Below are 17,988 nucleotides of genomic sequence, written 5' to 3'. Positions count from 1 at the left end.
ATATTTTATACAAAATGGAAAAAAAATAGACCTTTTGTCAAATGTAGCTTCTTCTAGCCACCAAGAATAAGAAACAAGCGGTAGATCTGGCACATACATACACATTAAAGCCTGTCATGTTCAAAGAAAATATAAGAGCTGTTTTTCTCCCGGTGCCTCAAACACAAAAATCATGATCATCTTGGGGGCAAACAACCCCCCAGCCCCCCCCGCCCCGCCCCCCCCCCCCCCCCACCCCACCCCCCGAGCGTGGCAGCGGTGCGTGTAAAACAGCGAATGGGGTCATGCGACTTCTACGGTTAATCTGGGGGTTATCCAACAGGAGTTTTCAACAAAAAAAAAGCACGTACTGCAACTTCTAATTCGCATGAATAATATCGAGACCTCTATGTTACTGCAACCACGAACGAAGAGCATCGCACCTCTGCCTTCCACCGCAAACAGAAGCGAATCGGCCAGGTTAAGGCAAACTGAAGAAATCCTTCGGCGGCAAAAAGACGAGCGTTTAAGGAATCAAAATGGCTGTAAGTGTCACGTGACGATGGATTACCACACCCTCCTACATTCACTTTAATGATGACTCGAACCCGACAAGTTCCTGAGGTAGTCCTTGGTTAAAAAAGGGTTAGCTTTAGACTTGTTTTGAGAGGGGGGGAAACAAATATTTATGATTTTTAATACCGTTTAATATAAAGTATGACAAAAGCATGCTTTTTACGTCGCCTTGGATCAAATCTATTTCATATGCCACTACCGTCAGAAAATTCTTAGAAACACAATGTAATGCTTATGCTCGAGTTTTAGGATGTAGATAGCACTCCAAGAAGTGCAGGACAGGGTGTATGGAGAGAGTGTGCATGTGTGCGTGTGCGTGTGTGTGTGTGTGTGTGTGCATGGGCGTGCAGATGCACATATATCTTCTCCAGGGTGAAAGACCAAGATCTTGGCCTGCCTGGCCTTGGCGTTCTAGTCGAAACCAGTTCCATGCGAGGGAAAAGACCTGTCTCTGACCCGTGTCACGGTCACAGCTCTCGGCCAATCAAACAGCAGGGCTGTAAATTAACGAGCTCTTTCTCCCGTCATGGCCGGTAATATGATTCCTGAAAACCAATCAGATTCCATGAAAACCTTTGCCAGGAAACACACGGGATACAGGGATACGGTATCGATCCCGCGGAAACCGGGCTGCGGTTTTGTAAACGTCAGCTTTTTTTTTTTTTTTTTTTAAAGTCGGCTCAGGCTTGATTACGTCAGACGGGCCACAGGTGTCAACGGAGTGTGTAAAAGGAGGAAGCCAGAGAGCTGGAGCGCTGGGAGGCAGAGCCCTTACCTGTAATAATCATCCTGAATCAGTTCTGGGCTGTATCGCATGATTAACAGGCGTGCCGAACGAAACAGATCATCGCTTTAAAGTGCCGCTGTAACTGTGGGTGCTCACATTACGCACGTTTACCCCATTACAAAAATGCCTCATCTTTACTATAAAATCTCTTTCGTTATCGTCAAGTCTATTTAAAGTAACCCGGATTTCTTTGTTACGATGAAGATTATTTCATGTGAAGCGCATGAAGGTAATGCTACGGTATTAGACATAATTAAGCAAAAAAAAAAAAAAAAAGAAGAAATAGGCGCACTAATTTGGCATGCTAATTCATTCCAAAAAAACGGCTCAGGACCATTATGAGCTTGACGGTAATTTCTCTGCCTCCGCCTCCGCTTCCTCTTTTGTGGCTGGCAGCAGCCACTGTGAGCATTTATAATATCAGAGCGAGGCTGAGGAGCCAGTTTCTAACAACTGTACACGGAATAGAAAAAAGCAAACCTATCTCACTGGAGCCGTGGAGCTGGGAATGGGGAGGGGGGGGGGGGCGGCAGGAGGAGGGGGCTTTGAGTTTAGTGCTTCCGCAGGCCGTGAGCGGTTCTCATCTCTTGTAGTGATTGGGCGCGTCGGCGAAGGCAAACTTCAACCTGTAGGCCTCTGCCAGGAGGACGCTGACTTCCTCGTTGCCCCAGTGCATGGTGGGTAGGTTCTGCAACAGGATCATGAGTCCCTGTGGGGGGAGGGGGGGGGGACAAAGGCACAGAAAGAAAGGTGGTGAGCACAGCTAGTCTCAATAAATGAAGTCAGAAATTTCAGAAGGACTGGTGCCGACCTCCTCGCTTGTTTCTTCTTCTGTGGTATTTCATAGGCGGCTGCCATGGCCATTATTGTGAAAGTCAATAAGGATGCGGGCCTTCTCGTCCAGGCGCTGCTTGGAATGACTGGGCGGCAGCATTACAGTGTGTGAAATCAAACAGGAAAGGTGGCATAAACGGGGTTCATGAGTGCCACACTGCTCTTCGGTCACTCGGCAGATGTAACAGGTCATATGAAGTGGCATAAGACACGTTGAAAGACCGCTAATTAGCAAACAAACTAAAAGAGTGTTCATTACATATTTCTTTCTGAGATGCCACTTTCTGGTTCTTCCCACTTTACCATAGTAACAGGGGTTAGCAAAGTCACATGGCTCACCCTCTGAGCTGAAAGTAGCCAATCAGCTGACAGACCCCACTCACTCTCCTGGCCTGGGACCAGCTCAGTCCATACAGCACACGTATGGGGCTTAAGATCACCCTGAGTTCCAGCCTTCAACAAGCTGGACAAACATCAGTCACCAGTGGAGATTCACTTGAAAAACACTGAAATAACCATGACAGAATTAAAAAATAAACTACTTTCAAATGTGTTCTGAGATACTGATCCTACATGAGCGGAGAACATGAGTACGGAGCCCCCCAAGGCAGCCTAGGTGGAAAAAACAAAATCTGTGCACTTTTGCAATCCGTGCGCTCAGTTTTCCAATCTGTGCACTCAGTCTAAAAATCTGTGCGCTCAGTTCTGCAATAAATGCGTTCGGTTTTTCAGTGAGATCAATTGAGTTTGCATTGTCAAATCTATTTCTAAATAAGGGTTTGTTGCAAGCAAGTCAGACAAGCAAGTATCCTGGCAACAATTCACACTCAAGGAAATGGGATGAGCACTAAAGCGATATGGCACAAGAGGTAGCCGATATGATGAACACTGGCATGGCCAGGAGGTGCCGTTAGCCAGGACTCGAACCGCAGAACTCCAAGTGCAGAACCCTGGCAAACCCCCAAGCCGTGCCAATATTTATGATATATCACAGGTCTGAGTGCCATATCGCTTTTATAAAGCTGTTTATATATATATATATATATCTTATAATAAATCACCAAAGAAAGGCAACACAACAACTTTAAGAGTAACGTTTTCATAAATTGTGCAGTGTGTCCTTCTGCGGAATGCATTAGCTTCCTATGCTACTGAAATGAATGATAATTTCCGGTTTGAAGCCAACATTACTTAGACTGGCTACACACAATTGCTACAAGCTGTTAAGAGGAAGGCAGACGCCTAACATCTGAGGTACTGAAGCCTTTTATAACAGCCTCAGCTGTTTTTACTCCAAAGGGAGCCCAAACAGCAGAGAGTCACATAATGCTGTATGACACCCGGAACAAACCAAATCACAGCCAATAAAATATAGTGCTGTCCACAAGTATTAGGACAGTAACACAATTTTTATAGTTTTGGCTCCGTACTCCAGCACTGTGAGAACAATCTCAATGTTCAAAGGGTTTTCTTTTTGCCATCTCGGCCTCTGTGGGTTTTTCCCTGTGGTTACGTTTTTATGAATTTGGGTGTCTGGAAGCAGTAAAAGTCGGTCGCTGTCAGAATCGTGTTTGTAAAACAACACCTGACGACCAAATAAGGCCTGATGACTGCCGCCCAGCCGGCGAAATGAAGGCCATTGGTCGGGTTCAGAGAGCGGGCCGTGACCCAGTCCAATCACAGCCGCCGAGGCCCCCTGGGGCAGACGCACCGCGCTGCAGAGGCTCGGCGAGGAGGCGTCCGTTGCGCCTGGCGGGTCTGAGGGAGGCGGCTGACTTCCTGCCCCAGCGGAGCGGGGAGAAGCACGCCGCCGCGCCCGGCCTCTCTGGGCGCGCTCTCTCCGCCTCGACGACGGCGGTTTCCCTCCCGAGGCCGTCCGCCGCCAGCTGAACGTCGAGCCACTATTCGGTCGACCGACACTCTGGAATTCTTAAACAACTGTTTACCATTTTCCAAAATAACATTTGCGAAGCATCTGCATTCGACGCGTCTTCAAAGATTCCAAAGTAAAGATTCAAATGTTTGAGCATATTGCTGCCTTCATCAGTGAAAAGGTGCTATGCCCTGGCGCGTGTGATTTCTGACGTGGCGAGAGGACTCCTGTGATCCGCACACTGAAACAAGGCGGTAATTAGCGTTTCAGGACTAAGGCGATATCCCTAGGTAGGTCGGGTCCGATTGCCAGGTTGAGAGACGGTTAGGCTGCCTCGGTAACTAGCCCACTGCATAAATGGATAACCCAGGGGCCACGAATGAGGCGGTACATTTAAATGATGTAAATTATTTTGGGGAGAGGCGCAGTGGCTGGAGAGAGGAGAAGGCCCTCTGGTTTCAGACTCCTCGCACGAGCACGTCTCCAGGTTCCCTCCTCTTTGAGCTGTGCTGAGACTCCCCCTCCATGTTGGGTTTTTTTGGGTTTAAATGTCAGCTCACCCACACACCGTCTGGCTTTTGCCCTTCGGCCCTGACGTAGCGCGGTCCTGAATGAGCGTGACGCTCTAAAGAAGCAAACAAACATCGCCAAGCCGAGCCGGCCTAAGGCCCTGTCCTCTCCTTATTTACTCAGTCCGTAAAAAGCGCAAAACATCAACATAAAACGCAGACATCAAATACAGAATATGCACGGGGACACACAAACACACAGTATCTCCCCAGAGAGCTGGCAATGGAGGAAAAGCTGACAAACAGTCACTAAAAAGAACAGGTGCAAAAAGGCAGAAGAGTGGGGCACAGGGCAAATGAAAACAAAGAAGAAGAAGAAATCCTGGGAGTACGAAAACACATCATCAGCTTCATCCCTCGCAGTAAAAATGTGTTTCCTGAGCAGAGCATCTGATTATATTTCAGGAAAACAGCGCTGAGATACGATCTGGGCCTGTATTCATAAATCTGCTCACAGTAGCATCCTAGGATCAGCTTCCCCCCCTGTCTGTACCAGCCTTCTCCATTACGGGCTAAAAGTCCAGACTGATCCAGGATCAGCACTCGCACTGGGAGAAGCTTTACGGCTACGGGCCCTGCCTTCGCGCTCGCGTACGCGCCGTTCCGCTCTCGTAGCTACGCAACAAACGATCAGAGCCAGGCGAAGGCGCGGTCGCGGCGTCATCATCGCCCATCGAGCGCGTCTGAAAGCCTCGCCGCCGTGCGGAATGCAGATGAGGCGCGGGGTCCCCTCCGGGGCGCGGCCCGCACGCGGGGCCGCCAGGCTTCGGGAGTGGAGGCGCTGCCCCCGGTGTTCGGGGCGTGTAGCTGTCAGGACAGGGGGGGGAAAACAGGCGTACCGCGCGCGGGATGTTCGCTCTCTCCGATCTGCCCTCGGGCCATCCTGTCCCGGGCTCCGTGAGTCTTACAGCGCGCAGCTGATGTGCTGCTCGCACAAATCCAGCGTGCGGTGTGTGGGTTCCACACTGGCTTTCAGTGCCCAGGCCCAACGTTTATGGAGGGAGGGAGGGAGGGAGGGAGGAGAGTCATCGGAGGCCTCTGTATTTCAGCTAAGGCGAGCTCTGTTTTAAAGCACAGTGTATGCACTCTGCACTCACAGAACTCAAGTACAGTGCAGCGAATTAGCTGTGCAACTGCATAGCTGTGTTGGCACAGTGAAGGGACAGTGTCATACCACATTTGAGTGACAGCACACCAAATAATCTCACTGAGATAAAAGCACAGTGAATGGCAATCTCTCTGTTACGGCACAGTGAATGATATTATCTGTGTTACAGCACAGTCAATGGCAATCTCTGTGCACCTGCACAATGAATGATTTCTCCCAGAGACAGCACAGTGAATGAGCTCTTCGTTAAGAGCATGCTGAACGGGAGTTTACCTGTAAGTGGGGCAAGTCTAGACCACACAGAAAAGCATGCTTGTTTCCGTGCATTAGGCCAGAGAGGCCAAAGAGCTCTGGTTGACATTCTGATCCTCCCATTGGGCAGAGTAACCCAGCGCAGGCCGCTTAGCCTTTCTGACAGACACCGAGCCTCTAATTAATGGGGCATGCGTGCTAACAGACTCCTATTCATATCCTGCTAATGTGCTTTAATAGGGCGCTACTTCAGACGGGCCACGTTTCCCAGGTTACGCGAACAATAGATGTAATTTCGCCAAAGAGCGCAGACGAGTGGACTGTCACGCTCGCGAGCTCGACGTAAGGCGTCGGGAGATATGTACGGATCCGTCCCAGACGTGGTCGCGGGAAGATTCATGCACCCAAGCAGACGCCACGCTGTAAATCTGCCAGGATCCTTCACCTTGTTTCAGGGCTCGGATTCAAATCAGAAGCGAGCGTGTGGGAGTGGCCAGCTGGTTCAGCGTCACGACTGCACGGGAATACCGGGAAAGAGCAGGAGTGTGGAGTTTGCTCCATTGAGTTTGCTAGTGTGGATGTGTGTGTGTGTGCGTGTGTGTGCCTTTGTGTGTGCATGCGTGTGTGTGTGGGCGCGCTTGAGTTTGTGTGAACGTTGCAGGTCTTTCCTGCATACTCACACCCTGTAACATTCACATGCACAGAAGCGTGTACGCACTTAAAAAATGTCAGCAAAAAAAAAAAAAACGAAATATAAATACTGCAGCTGGCATGAATGGAACGCTGACATTGAGTAATTACCAGGTCTGAGACGTCCCTGACATGCATTAAAAGCGAGGCCCTTCGCTGTATGTGTAACTGGGGTCTCAAATAAAGAACTCAAACATTTGTGTGTGTGTCGTAGTGAGTGCGTATGGGCAGAAAGCAAGGGGCAGCGGCGGACCTCGCCAGACCGCCATAAATGCCTAAATCAGCGCCGACGAAACGTCTCTCGCGTGGACGCCTCCGGACCGCGCGGGCGCCACGGTTTCCGCTAAGCGACGGCGAGCTCCCGTCAAGCGTTAGCGTTAGCGCTCGCTCGCAGCTCGCCGCGCAGACAGAGCGGATCTCCAGTCGCCGTTAAACAACGGCGAACAGCACGCCGTCCTTAATGAGGGACGGCCGCAGACGGAGGCTGACTGAGCTCTGCTTAACGGAGGCGTTAATGTGTTTGCGCTTGCGTTCGTTTACCGCCATCGCGCCGCCGCCGCCGCTACGTGGAACAGTCGCTGGTGAAGGAGCACCGCGGAGAGCGGCTCTCACTAAGCCTTTAATTCACAAACGAAGCGGCCGCTGATCTTTTGAACTGAAAGCTGTGACCGTTAGGAAAGGGAAACGGGCCACAAGCCCTCAGACTGAAACATTTACTCATCACAGCAGACCTCACTCTGCTACAGCACAGGTAGCAGTGTCTCCAGCATGAGCCTGTAAAAGACACACACACACACCTACACATATACACACACACACACACACACACACGCACGTTCACACACGCACATGCACATACACACACCCACCCAAACACTCGCACACACACACACACACACGCGCGCACACACACACACAAGCACACAAACACACACACACACACACACGCACAAGCACACAAACACACACACATGCCTCTGTTCCCTGCGATGTACCTACGCAGACTGAATGAGGCTCTGTGGCGCCTCCACAGGAAGGAAGCAGAACTCTGGCAACGCCCTCTCTCTCTCTCCTGCAGACCTCTGCTGCTCTGACCCTGGCTGGAGAGACCTGCCCTGGCCAAACCGCCAAACACACAGCCCCTGCATCTGAGCCCCATACACAGGGCGTGGCGGAGATAACGCACGGAACAGGAAATTAATTAAGCCGTCCGTCAGAGACGTAAGGAAACCCCGATACGCCACGCCCCCGGCCAAGCCTCCAGGATGCGCCAATAACTGGGAGATGAAGAAGGTGGGGGGGTTGGGGGTGGGGAGGGGGGTGTATGCTTGAAATGGAAGTACGATAATGACCGAAATTAGAGACGAAGACTGGGGGAAAATGGGTGGGGCGGGGGTGGGGGGGGTAATTCCTTTAGTCAGATGAGACGGCGGTTATTAACACGTCAATCAGCGCACGCCCACGGATGCGCGCCTTAACACTCTGCCGAGGAGCGAGCTCACACGCTAAACCCGCTCTCCAACGAGGGAGCGTCACGTCGCTAAAAAAGAGCTAGCGCTGTTTCCGTAAAGGTGTACGCACTGAGAGGGAGGGAGAGACAAAAGCTAATCACACCGCGTGCCAATTACACGCACCCCACTCCTACTGCCTCACAGAATACCCAACGCCGAGGGCGAAACCACCGTGAGAAATGGCACAAAACGCACGCGCGGGTGTGTGGGAATCTTCTGAAAGCAATCTGAAGAAGAAGGGAAGACAAAGACCCCGCCTAAAACAATGGGCAACAGGAGCGCCTGAGGCCGACCCGTTTGTGCCAGAGTAAATATTTTTTGGCGACGGTGTCTTCTCGGCTTTAATGAGCATTTCCTGAGGGAAGGTAATTTAATTTGGAGGAACAAAGAATGCTGGGAAGTTGGGACCGTGACACTCGGCGCCAGGCAATTACACCAGACGAGCAGTGCAACAGATGGAGCGACGCCTCTGAAGTTCTGAAAAGAGCGTTTTTTCGGGTCTGCGTCGTCTCCTCCGTGGGAAGCGCGGCGAGGGGCCGGGGGGCGAGGAGGCGCGGGGGTCCCGTGACGGGAGGCGAGACAGACGGACCGAAAATGGCGACCGTCACACCAGTCCTGGAGGGGGGCTTTCGCTTCCCCTTCCCAGAAACCTGAGTCCGTCCTCTGCTTCTATACTATGAAGCCCAGCATCTCCCCTGCATAGAGCTGCACCCTCTTCAGGCACAGACGGGGGGGGGGGGGGGGGGTAACACAGAGAAGGAAGAAAACGTATGAGACAGGGAGAGAGACCAAGAGAAAGAGGGAAAAGAGAAAGAGGCAAATGAGTGAGAAAGACAGAATAAAAGACAGGAGCGCGTCCGAATCTGACAGAGGCCCGTGTGGAGCGGGGGGGCTCCCCGTCTCGACTCTCCCCCCCCGGCCACGCTCCTCGCCGCTCCGAGATTCCCGGCGAGCCCGGGGTGAGGCGCGGGCCGAGCGCCAGCGAGCCGGAGCGGACAGTGACGGCCGGACGGGCGCAACGCTGACAGCCGCTCAGATTGGGCGACGGGCGCGGACGACAGGCTCGGCGGAGGGTGAGAAATGGAAGGAGACACTTTTGACAGGTCAATCTTCCCCCCCCTCCCCCGAAATTGGCAGAATCCCTCTGATAAAAGAGGGAGGGAGGCAGGCAGGCCGGGTGCTTAATTAATTTCATATTTTTTAAGCGCCGACGTCTCGGAGAAGGGGCGCTCCGCGCGGGGCTAGGCTAACGGATCGCGGCGGCGGCTATTACCTCTCCTCGCCCCTCGGACCCGTTTGGCATTTAATAACCGACCCGCCCGATCGCGGCTCGGCCGCTAAGTGACTGACGATTAAGGGCGCGTCCTTAGCACCGGAATCCGGGCCTAAAATGGAAACCCCCGTTACAAAAGATCCTAATGACCAATATGTTTGTGTCAGACGGTCACACGGCGTGCGAACAAAGCCTAGCCGCGGCGGTAAGCTAAGAGCAGCACGTGCCGCTACCTCACGTGCTAACTCACAGCCTCAGATGGCGTACGGTCTGCCTCGAGTGTTGGACGCGCGTGGAATAAACGCACAGCGTCTGAGTGGGTCGAACTGATTAAAAACAGAGGCCGTGCGACGCGTGATCACCTGACACTCGTCTGTAACGGGGTACGGAAAAAACCCGGAAAAAGCAGCTTCACCCGCGCACGTGAGCCCCGCTGCGCCACAGAGGCGGGAGGGGGCCGACGCGGTCCGTCTGGCGGGCGGGGTCGAGCGTGCCACGGGGTCGAGCGAGTCACATGGCGAGCGGAGGGACGGCCAGCGTCAGGGCCAGGCTCGCTCCTGATGCCGCTCGGAGAAGAGAGAAAAGGAGGACGAGAGACCGGGGAGAGGGGGAGGGGGAGGGGGAGGGGAGTGCAGCTGTAAATCTCTATCTGGGAAAATCGGTCACGGATACGCTATCATCGTCACGGTAACATATGCGTCCCTCTTCCCTCTTCCGCTCCGCTGAGCCCGTGGCGGGCCGCCATGCCGTCGTGGAACGGCGCCCTCGCCACGGCGACGTGGACACGGGCGTGGGGCTCGTCACGCATCAGAGAAACACGCGTCACACGGGCACCCCCCCCCCCCCCCACTCCCACTCCCCTGGAACAGCGACGCTCATCATTACAACGGCAGAGTTTTCCGTCCCTGTCGCCCAGCTTAAAAACAGGGCCGCCCTGCTCCTGGATCTGCTGTCCCGTAGGTTCTCACTCCAACCCTAACAAAGCGCCTCATTCAACAGCTAGAGATCTCAGAGAGCTGCTAATGAGCAGAGTCAGGTGTGCCAGATTAGGGCTGAACTGAAAACACGCAGGACAGGACAGGGTGGCACAGCCCTGGCTCAGGCGTCACGTTCAACGACAGCCTCCTCTTACAGCACAGAGCGCCCGTCATCGCCCGGGAGACTACCGCTAACTGCTCACCGCCACCTCCAACAGGGCCCCGCTTACAACGCAGACAGACTCTGATATAGTTCCCCATCTAATACAGGGTTTCCCATCGCCAAGTACAGACCGAGCCCGCCCCCGCACGGCTTCAGCCAATGGCCAGCTGAAAGCAGGGTGGGCAGCGCATGGCTCCAATAACATCATTTAACAGGATAATTCTATCTATATACAATTATGTACATAGCCTAACAAAGAACTGATACCACTTACGTTCAACCTGTGCACAATCAAACCGAGAACTGAAAGGAAAATGTGGAAACCAGTGAACAGCGAGTAAAATCTGCGGTAATCGTGTCGTATGTAACTTTCTCTGTGGCACGGTTTATTGTACTGTGCGCGTAATTGTTTGTGGACAGTTAATTAGCCGCAGGAAGTAGCACGTTATTCCACATGGACGCGCTTTTAAAAACCCAAAAACGCACTCCCCTGCTCCCGTTCTTAATAACACACGAACGGACGGGAGGGTTAATCTGATAACACCCTCCGCCTATTTCTACACGCACCGCTGGAGATCCAGCAAACTGTCAGCTGTGCTCGTAGTACAGGCCTCACCCTGAAGAGTCACTACCTTCACTGCAACAGAACTCCACTCCCCCCCCCCCTCACCCACGATGCTTTGTGCTGGGATATATTGGGATTGTGTGAAGCACAGTGAGTCCCCAGCCGCCTTCCGCCACCGCGATCCTGCTACCTCTACACTTTGAAGCACTCACAATAAATTACCTTGGGTGAATTAGCAAAGGGGCGGAGAGAGAGAGAGAGAGAGAGAGAGAGAGAGAGAGCGAGCTGCGAAATGTGAATATGATTGCCGGTCCCTTGTGGTAACTTTAATCTTCCTCCGAAGAGTTATCAGGGAGTATTAAAAATGTTTTAAATATATCTTCCATTAAGTGATCATGAGGGGAGATTTCATTAGAGTGAAGAAGAGCTCCCAGCCTGAAGGGACGCTCGGTGAAAGATGAGCGAAAAGGATTTAGCACCCGTGGATATTTCACTGCACGGGCATTCCTTCGGTTTGCAAAAACACGCTCTTTTATTTCTTCAAGGTAAACACAGAATATTTAAAGCATCATAAGCTGAATAAAAACATCACACTCTTTTTTTTTTTTTTTATCCCCAAGATGCCTAGAAGAAGCATTTTTTCCTTTCAATGCTGTTAAGAGGACTTAAATGCTGCATCTTCAAACAAACACAAATCAAACGGGGGGGGGGGGGGGGCAATGTCGCGGGCGCTACTCCTGGGGATGAGCTAATGTGACTGTCGGTTAAACGGAAGCGGGGGGGGGGGGGGGGGGGGGGCTCGCGCCCAAGCGCTGGCGTTAAGGGGAAAGAGACCGCACTGATAACGCTGATTATAACAGAGATTATCTCCCGCTCTTTCTCCATTTCGCACAGGGTTCGGCCTGAGCCCGTCCACACGGGAGATAAGAGGCTCTCTCCCAGCAGGTCCGGTATTTAGCAGGAACCATTAGACTCGCCGAGTGGAGGAAACCAGTTTAATCACCTTTCACTTAAATCAAGTTCTCTTCAGTCACCTTCCCCGGCTCGTACAGCGAAAACTCACTTCTTAACTTCATTTGGAGTTTGGTCCCTTATCTGCAGGAATGACTGGATTTTTTTTAAAGCTAAATACTGAAGAGCAGGAAAGCCAGTTCTGATGTGTTCCCAAAACTTAACGGCACTCTGACTGATATCTCCCAGAAACCAGCTCAATTATTCAGCTGTTTCTGCAGGCTGGCTAAAAGAGACACTTTTCCACACATAGCTGTCACCATGTTGACAATCCAGCTCCCACGTTCTGCAATGACAGCCAGCAAGGTTGCCCCGTAGACAATGGCTTCCTGCGATTAGCGATTAGCATGTATTCAGCTTTTAAAACACGGTCGGGCAGGCTACACAATCGAGAACGGATACACAAAGGGATAAAACAAACCCATTCTCTCCGCGCTTCTGATCTTCTCATCAAGTTTTCCGCGCCGCACCTCTTAATCTGTAACTATTTATCAGCGGCTCGCGAGCGCCAACGGGCTCGGAGCAACAAAACACACTCAATCACGCGACGCAACTGCAGCCCGCAGATTACCAACATTTGATTTCCCTTTCTTAAGCGTCCTCGTGACAAATGAGGCTGAAAGGGAGATTGATGGCTTGAGACTTTTTAAACAGCTTGTTTCGCACGGCTTCTGTAAGATAAAGAGTCGTATGTAGGACCGGGGACTTTTGGTGGAGGGTGTGGGGGGGGGGGGGGGGGGGGAGTGGGGGTGCGATGTAATTACTTCCAGGATATTAACTCCAATCTTCAGAAAATGCCCTCGCATCGAGGGCGTTCAGACGACACATCTACAGCACTTTATCAAAACGCCATTCTTCAAGGCGTTTACAGGGGAATTGCCTTTGCTTTAATAAAAACTGAAGGACAATTAATCAGATTCGGAGCCCGGTCTGCGCTGCCGCGTTTTCACTTCGTCGGGGCCGCACGAACGCATTGATTTCACGCGCAACCTTACACAGCAAATGGTACCGACCGGTAAAAGGTTCGTTTTGGGAAAAGCGGTACAACAACCGAACGGCGCAGCTCGTGTGTAGATCCGTCTGCGTGGGTAAAAACAGCGATGCAGCCCGACTGAAGGATCGCAGCAGCGCGGCGCGCGCGCGGTGTGATATTATCCGTCTTGTCTTGCGTTGTCTCAGCCCTTAAATGCCAATGTGTTCCTCACGCAGCCATTTGCCGCCGATGTATCTGGCACCAGCGTTTTAATGACCGTGATATTTGCACATCTCGGAAGCTGAAGTTTAAATTAAGTAGCATGTATACAGATTTTTTTAAAAATTTAAATTACTATGATTCAGACATTTCACTCCTTGGCGCTTTATATTTGCAGAGACCAATTCTATAGCTATACGGCACTAACAAGACGCACTTTAAATTGACATTTAATTTTCACGAAACAACTGACATTTAAATAGTCCTACAGCCTCAATTAACTGGAGTGCGTGCGGCGCACGACTGCGTCAAAACAAATCTGGCCATTCTCCTTCTCCCTGGAAGAAGCCGCAGTGAATTCTCGACTCTCCTTTTACACAAAAAAAACTAATAGCTTCGTGTCTCCCGCTAGATTGGAACTGAAATTAACTTCCAAATTACTTTTCAAGCATTTGTTCGATACTCTTGTTCTGTTCATTAGTAACAGGATCCTTGATGAATTGCGGCGGCGGCCGCAGCGCCGTCCACTCGATCCGCGCGGCGAGGAGCGGGGCGGGCGGCGAAAGGACTCGAGGACACAAAAAAAACCTTCCCCCGTATCTTCCCGGGCTCTTGATGAAGCAGCCCGCATCTAAACAAATAACACCGACAGCTGTTCACGCGCAGCGTAATTGGTCTGGAATAGAGGGCCGGCGGTGAGACAAAGCCACATATTGCGCTTTCCAGGCAATTCTACAAGCGAGCACTTGGATTTATAATTATAATTATAATTATTAGTAGTAGTAGTAGTAGTAGTAGTAATAATAGTATGAGTAGTAGTAGTAGCAGCAGCAGCAGTAGTAGTAATAGCACTAGTTGTAGTAGTAGCAATAGTAATAGTATTAGTAGTAGCAACAGTAGTAGTATTTGTTTGTTAGTAAAAATGTGTTTCACAGGAAAGAAAAGGCAGTAGTATTGCTTCATGCAGACTTGTTAAGTCTGTGACCGTGCCCACTGAGAGACTGTGACTGGGTCGTGTGCATTGGTCATGCCTAATAGCTGTGAGAGAGCAGCTCCCAGCTCAGAGAACAGGGCGAGGGAAACAATAGTTTCTGCTCATGTCATGCATTTGCTAACGCTGTACCCCATTATTCATTTTCTTGGCAGACAATCCTTCACGTGGACTAATGCAGCTTAGATTTTTAATGTATCCAATTTGCACTGCTCAGTATTTACCGAGGCAGTTCCATTTAAATGCCACGCTCCGGGCTACAGCTGCAGCTGCCCATCCAGGCATGGAACCTGCAACCTCCCAGTCAGAGTTTCCTTGACCACTATGCCAAACTGCTACCTGTGCATGAGACCAGCAGCCATGCCATTCCCAGTCAGGTAACTGGATCTGGGTTTGGCTTGTACCATTCCGGTAGTCCCTCAAGATTCCGTACCCTTTGCAGGCAATCGCTTGGTTCAGTCGTCTCTTTCCGTGGTTTTTAAATATCACTTCTATACCCTAATATTCCTCTCCTCACCTCTGTCTAACACTGCGGTCTCACACTGCGTCTCAGTTTGACCGAAGGACTCCTCAGGTTGGATGGCAGCCCATTAGCTGAAACTTAAACTGGATGAGACTCCCTCCAAATCCTGCCCACTGCTGCACCCACATTCAGTCTAGAGGAGAGCTCACTCAGAGCGCCGCTGCAGAAACCCTCGGGGTCACGTTAGATAACCAGCTCTCCTCTTCCTTCCACCGACTGGCAGGGAGTCGGGCGAGCACATTCTCTTCCTTTCTTCCTCACCACCCACTCTACTCCGTTCCTAGTCCAAGGCTTTGTTCTCTCCTGTCTGGATTACTACTACTATTTCCTTGCAGGTGCCACAAAACCCCGCAGCAGATAATCCAGAATTCAGCCCCAGACCTGGCCGATAACCTGCAACTCTATGGTTGCTAGCTATATGAATCTAATTTCTATTATTGTGCCAGAGTGGCATACAATAACCTCCATTCAGTGCATTATGGATGTTGTATTCACACTCGCCGGCATGTGAATGTGATATTAGGTCTGTCCCTATTGGCTCACCTTCTGTTGGATGTACTCATGTTCCCTCTCTCAAAGGTGCTCTGCATAAGAGCATTTGCTAAATGAACGACATGCTTTTGTGGGTGGGTTTATAACAAAATCCCTCGAAAAAGCCCACACACCTACACACCCACAGAGGACCACAGGCGACAGAGTCGAGATGCAACTACGCTACAAGGGGACACAGGAAAAAATATTCTGCCTGTTGGCCCACTTGTGTACTTGACGTCTTGTGTTGTCAAGCGGATGCTATAAGTGCCGGTAAAAGCAGAGAAAGCTGGAACGAAAGCTTTGCCGCTAACCAATTAGACGACGGGAACATCTGAATCTTAAATCACAAATCAGGCCCAGCGAATGTGTCAGTCGCGTTTCTGGGAAACGGCCCAGCCGCTCCGCAGGCCGAGGCGAGGGAACGGTGACGGATTTCGGCGTTAGCGATCGCGCAGCTCCATGCGGAGGAGCGCGATGATTAATCCCTTAATTCAGCCTCAGCCCGCGTGTCCTGAGCGGCATCGCTCCTTCACCTCCATTATCTCAGCCACGTTCCTCCAGAGAGCTCCACGGCCCACAAGAGCTGAACTCCAAGGGCACTCGGGACTACATTAAACTCCGCACGTAACCGTGCCAACGGTCTTTCCCCGCGAATATACAGCACGTTCATAGTCGTGGAGAAACGATGTTTCTACGAAAAATTCAGCGAGGCGTAAATTATTAGTTTATAAATGCCTTTATGTATTTTTATTCAAGTTCACACTGCATTTTTTTTTTTACGCTTACAGCTTGCTAGCATCGTCTTATATAAAGCCTGACGCGGGACAGCCGCAGCCCTGGGGTCAGTTAGCGCTCACACAGCCAGTTTCCTGATAGGCGACCGCTAGCGACAGCAGAGCTATTCAGAGCGGGGAGAGGGAACCGGCTCAACTTCTGCTGCTCCAAGCACCCGGGGCAGAACGTAAGGGAACATTGGAAATGGATACTCTCTGGTATTTAATTTGGCAGAATAATGAATTTAATGAGCACGAACGGATCCACACTCTCCCCCCCCCCCCCCCCCCCCAAACCTCACCCCCACCCCCACCGAGGTCCATGAAAGGAACATTAAGAAAGCCTTGCTGATTTCAGCCTCTCAGACTATTAGATTTTATACAGTCCAGACCTGCGCAATAATTGAAATGGATGAAACATAGACGGGTTCCATTTAGAGGGCAGCACTGGATTACTATTATTTATTCACTCCCCAGAAACAGGGCCATCATGGCATGATACATTAAGTCAATTTCCTAAGTGCGGTAAAAACAACATAATATATGTAGAATGAAACGCAAGACATTAACTAACACAGTAGAGCATCAAGTGAAACAGTGGCAATATGTATACAATCAATTGCCCACACACACGCACGCATGCACGCGCACACGCACACACACACACAAACACAACATCACACCCAAACATGCTGGCACTCATACAGGGAAACATACACATACACACACATGTGCACACGCCATGCACAAACACCTCTGTTCACACATAGATGACTGGACAAATACCTTTCCAACTCCCAGAGAAAAACAAAGCCTAACAAAAATGGCTAGAGTACAACAGCAGCGACTGTAAGAGCTATTATATACACATACCAGCTGAACTACAGTACAACACAACAGACTACTCACAGGCTGAAGGAAATCAACACAGTGCTAGAACCAGAGGTGGAATATCACCAGTGGCCCTGCCTTCCTGCCTGTTGTAGGTGGTGTGCAAATCCAAAATAATTACCAAGTGCTCAAGCTGCATGGCAATTGCTTTTATATTTGCCACTGATTTATTTCACTTTGCTCAGCAGAGCCTCATATCGGCTGCAATTCACAGAGCTTACATTTTACGTATCGGTCATTTATAGAGTTGGACATTTACTGAAGTAATTAAAGAGAAGGGTCTTCCTCAAAGGCACAAATATCCATCTGGAGACCTGTGGTAAAACCTTTATGGTTTCAAGTCCAGTTTCCTACGCAGTTCATCACATATCTGGCCCATTATAACCTGACTGAAAAAACACTTCGCCATCACTCTAAAAGCCTGTACATGTTCTCTCACCCAATACCCAATCCCTCCACACCCCGAGCCAATATACAGCAGTATCCAGCAGTACAACTACGAAGAACCACTTTCACATCATTCCTACAGTATGGCACTATGACATACGCATGTAAATGAAGCCTATAAGATGTAAGGGACAGCTGTTCTCATAGATCTGTATTAGCGTATGAAGAAGATGGCTGCCGGTGAAGTAGCCTTCACGTACTACAGAACGCGTGGGCTAAGGCAACCGCTGAACGTCGAAACTTTCATCCCGACGCTCAATCGCTGTCAGACTGTCTGTTCTGTCCATATGCTCCCGCCGCTCCAGGCATGCAATTTCACTGAAAGCCGCACTGGATAAAAGCATCCGCAAAATAAGTATATACACAGTAAATTATATATAGAAGTTTCGCGTGCTTTAAAATCAGGGGGAAACTGAGGCCGTGCTCAGAGACGCGTTTCGAACGCTCGACGCTCGGCCCACTCTCAGAG

General features: G+C 50.7%; 1 protein-coding gene across 2 annotated transcripts in view; it reads right to left on the bottom strand.

Annotated features, from left to right (window-relative positions):
- Positions 1 to 1,226: 1,226 nt before the first annotated feature.
- The window catches only part of tbc1d22a (TBC1 domain family, member 22a), a 142,146-nt gene continuing 125,384 nt past the window's right edge, over positions 1,227 to 17,988 (bottom strand). For both annotated transcript variants that reach the window (XM_035427162.1, XM_035427161.1), the window contains exon 13: positions 1,227 to 2,051. In XM_035427162.1, the coding sequence (XP_035283053.1) occupies positions 1,923 to 2,051 (129 nt within the window). In that variant the 3' untranslated portion in view covers positions 1,227 to 1,922. The remainder of the gene's footprint in view (positions 2,052 to 17,988) is intronic.

The sequence above is a fragment of the Anguilla anguilla genome, chromosome 7, assembly GCF_013347855.1.
Source record: "Anguilla anguilla isolate fAngAng1 chromosome 7, fAngAng1.pri, whole genome shotgun sequence".
NCBI lineage: Eukaryota > Metazoa > Chordata > Actinopteri > Anguilliformes > Anguillidae > Anguilla > Anguilla anguilla.
This window is presented reverse-complemented; position numbering and strand designations above follow the sequence as displayed.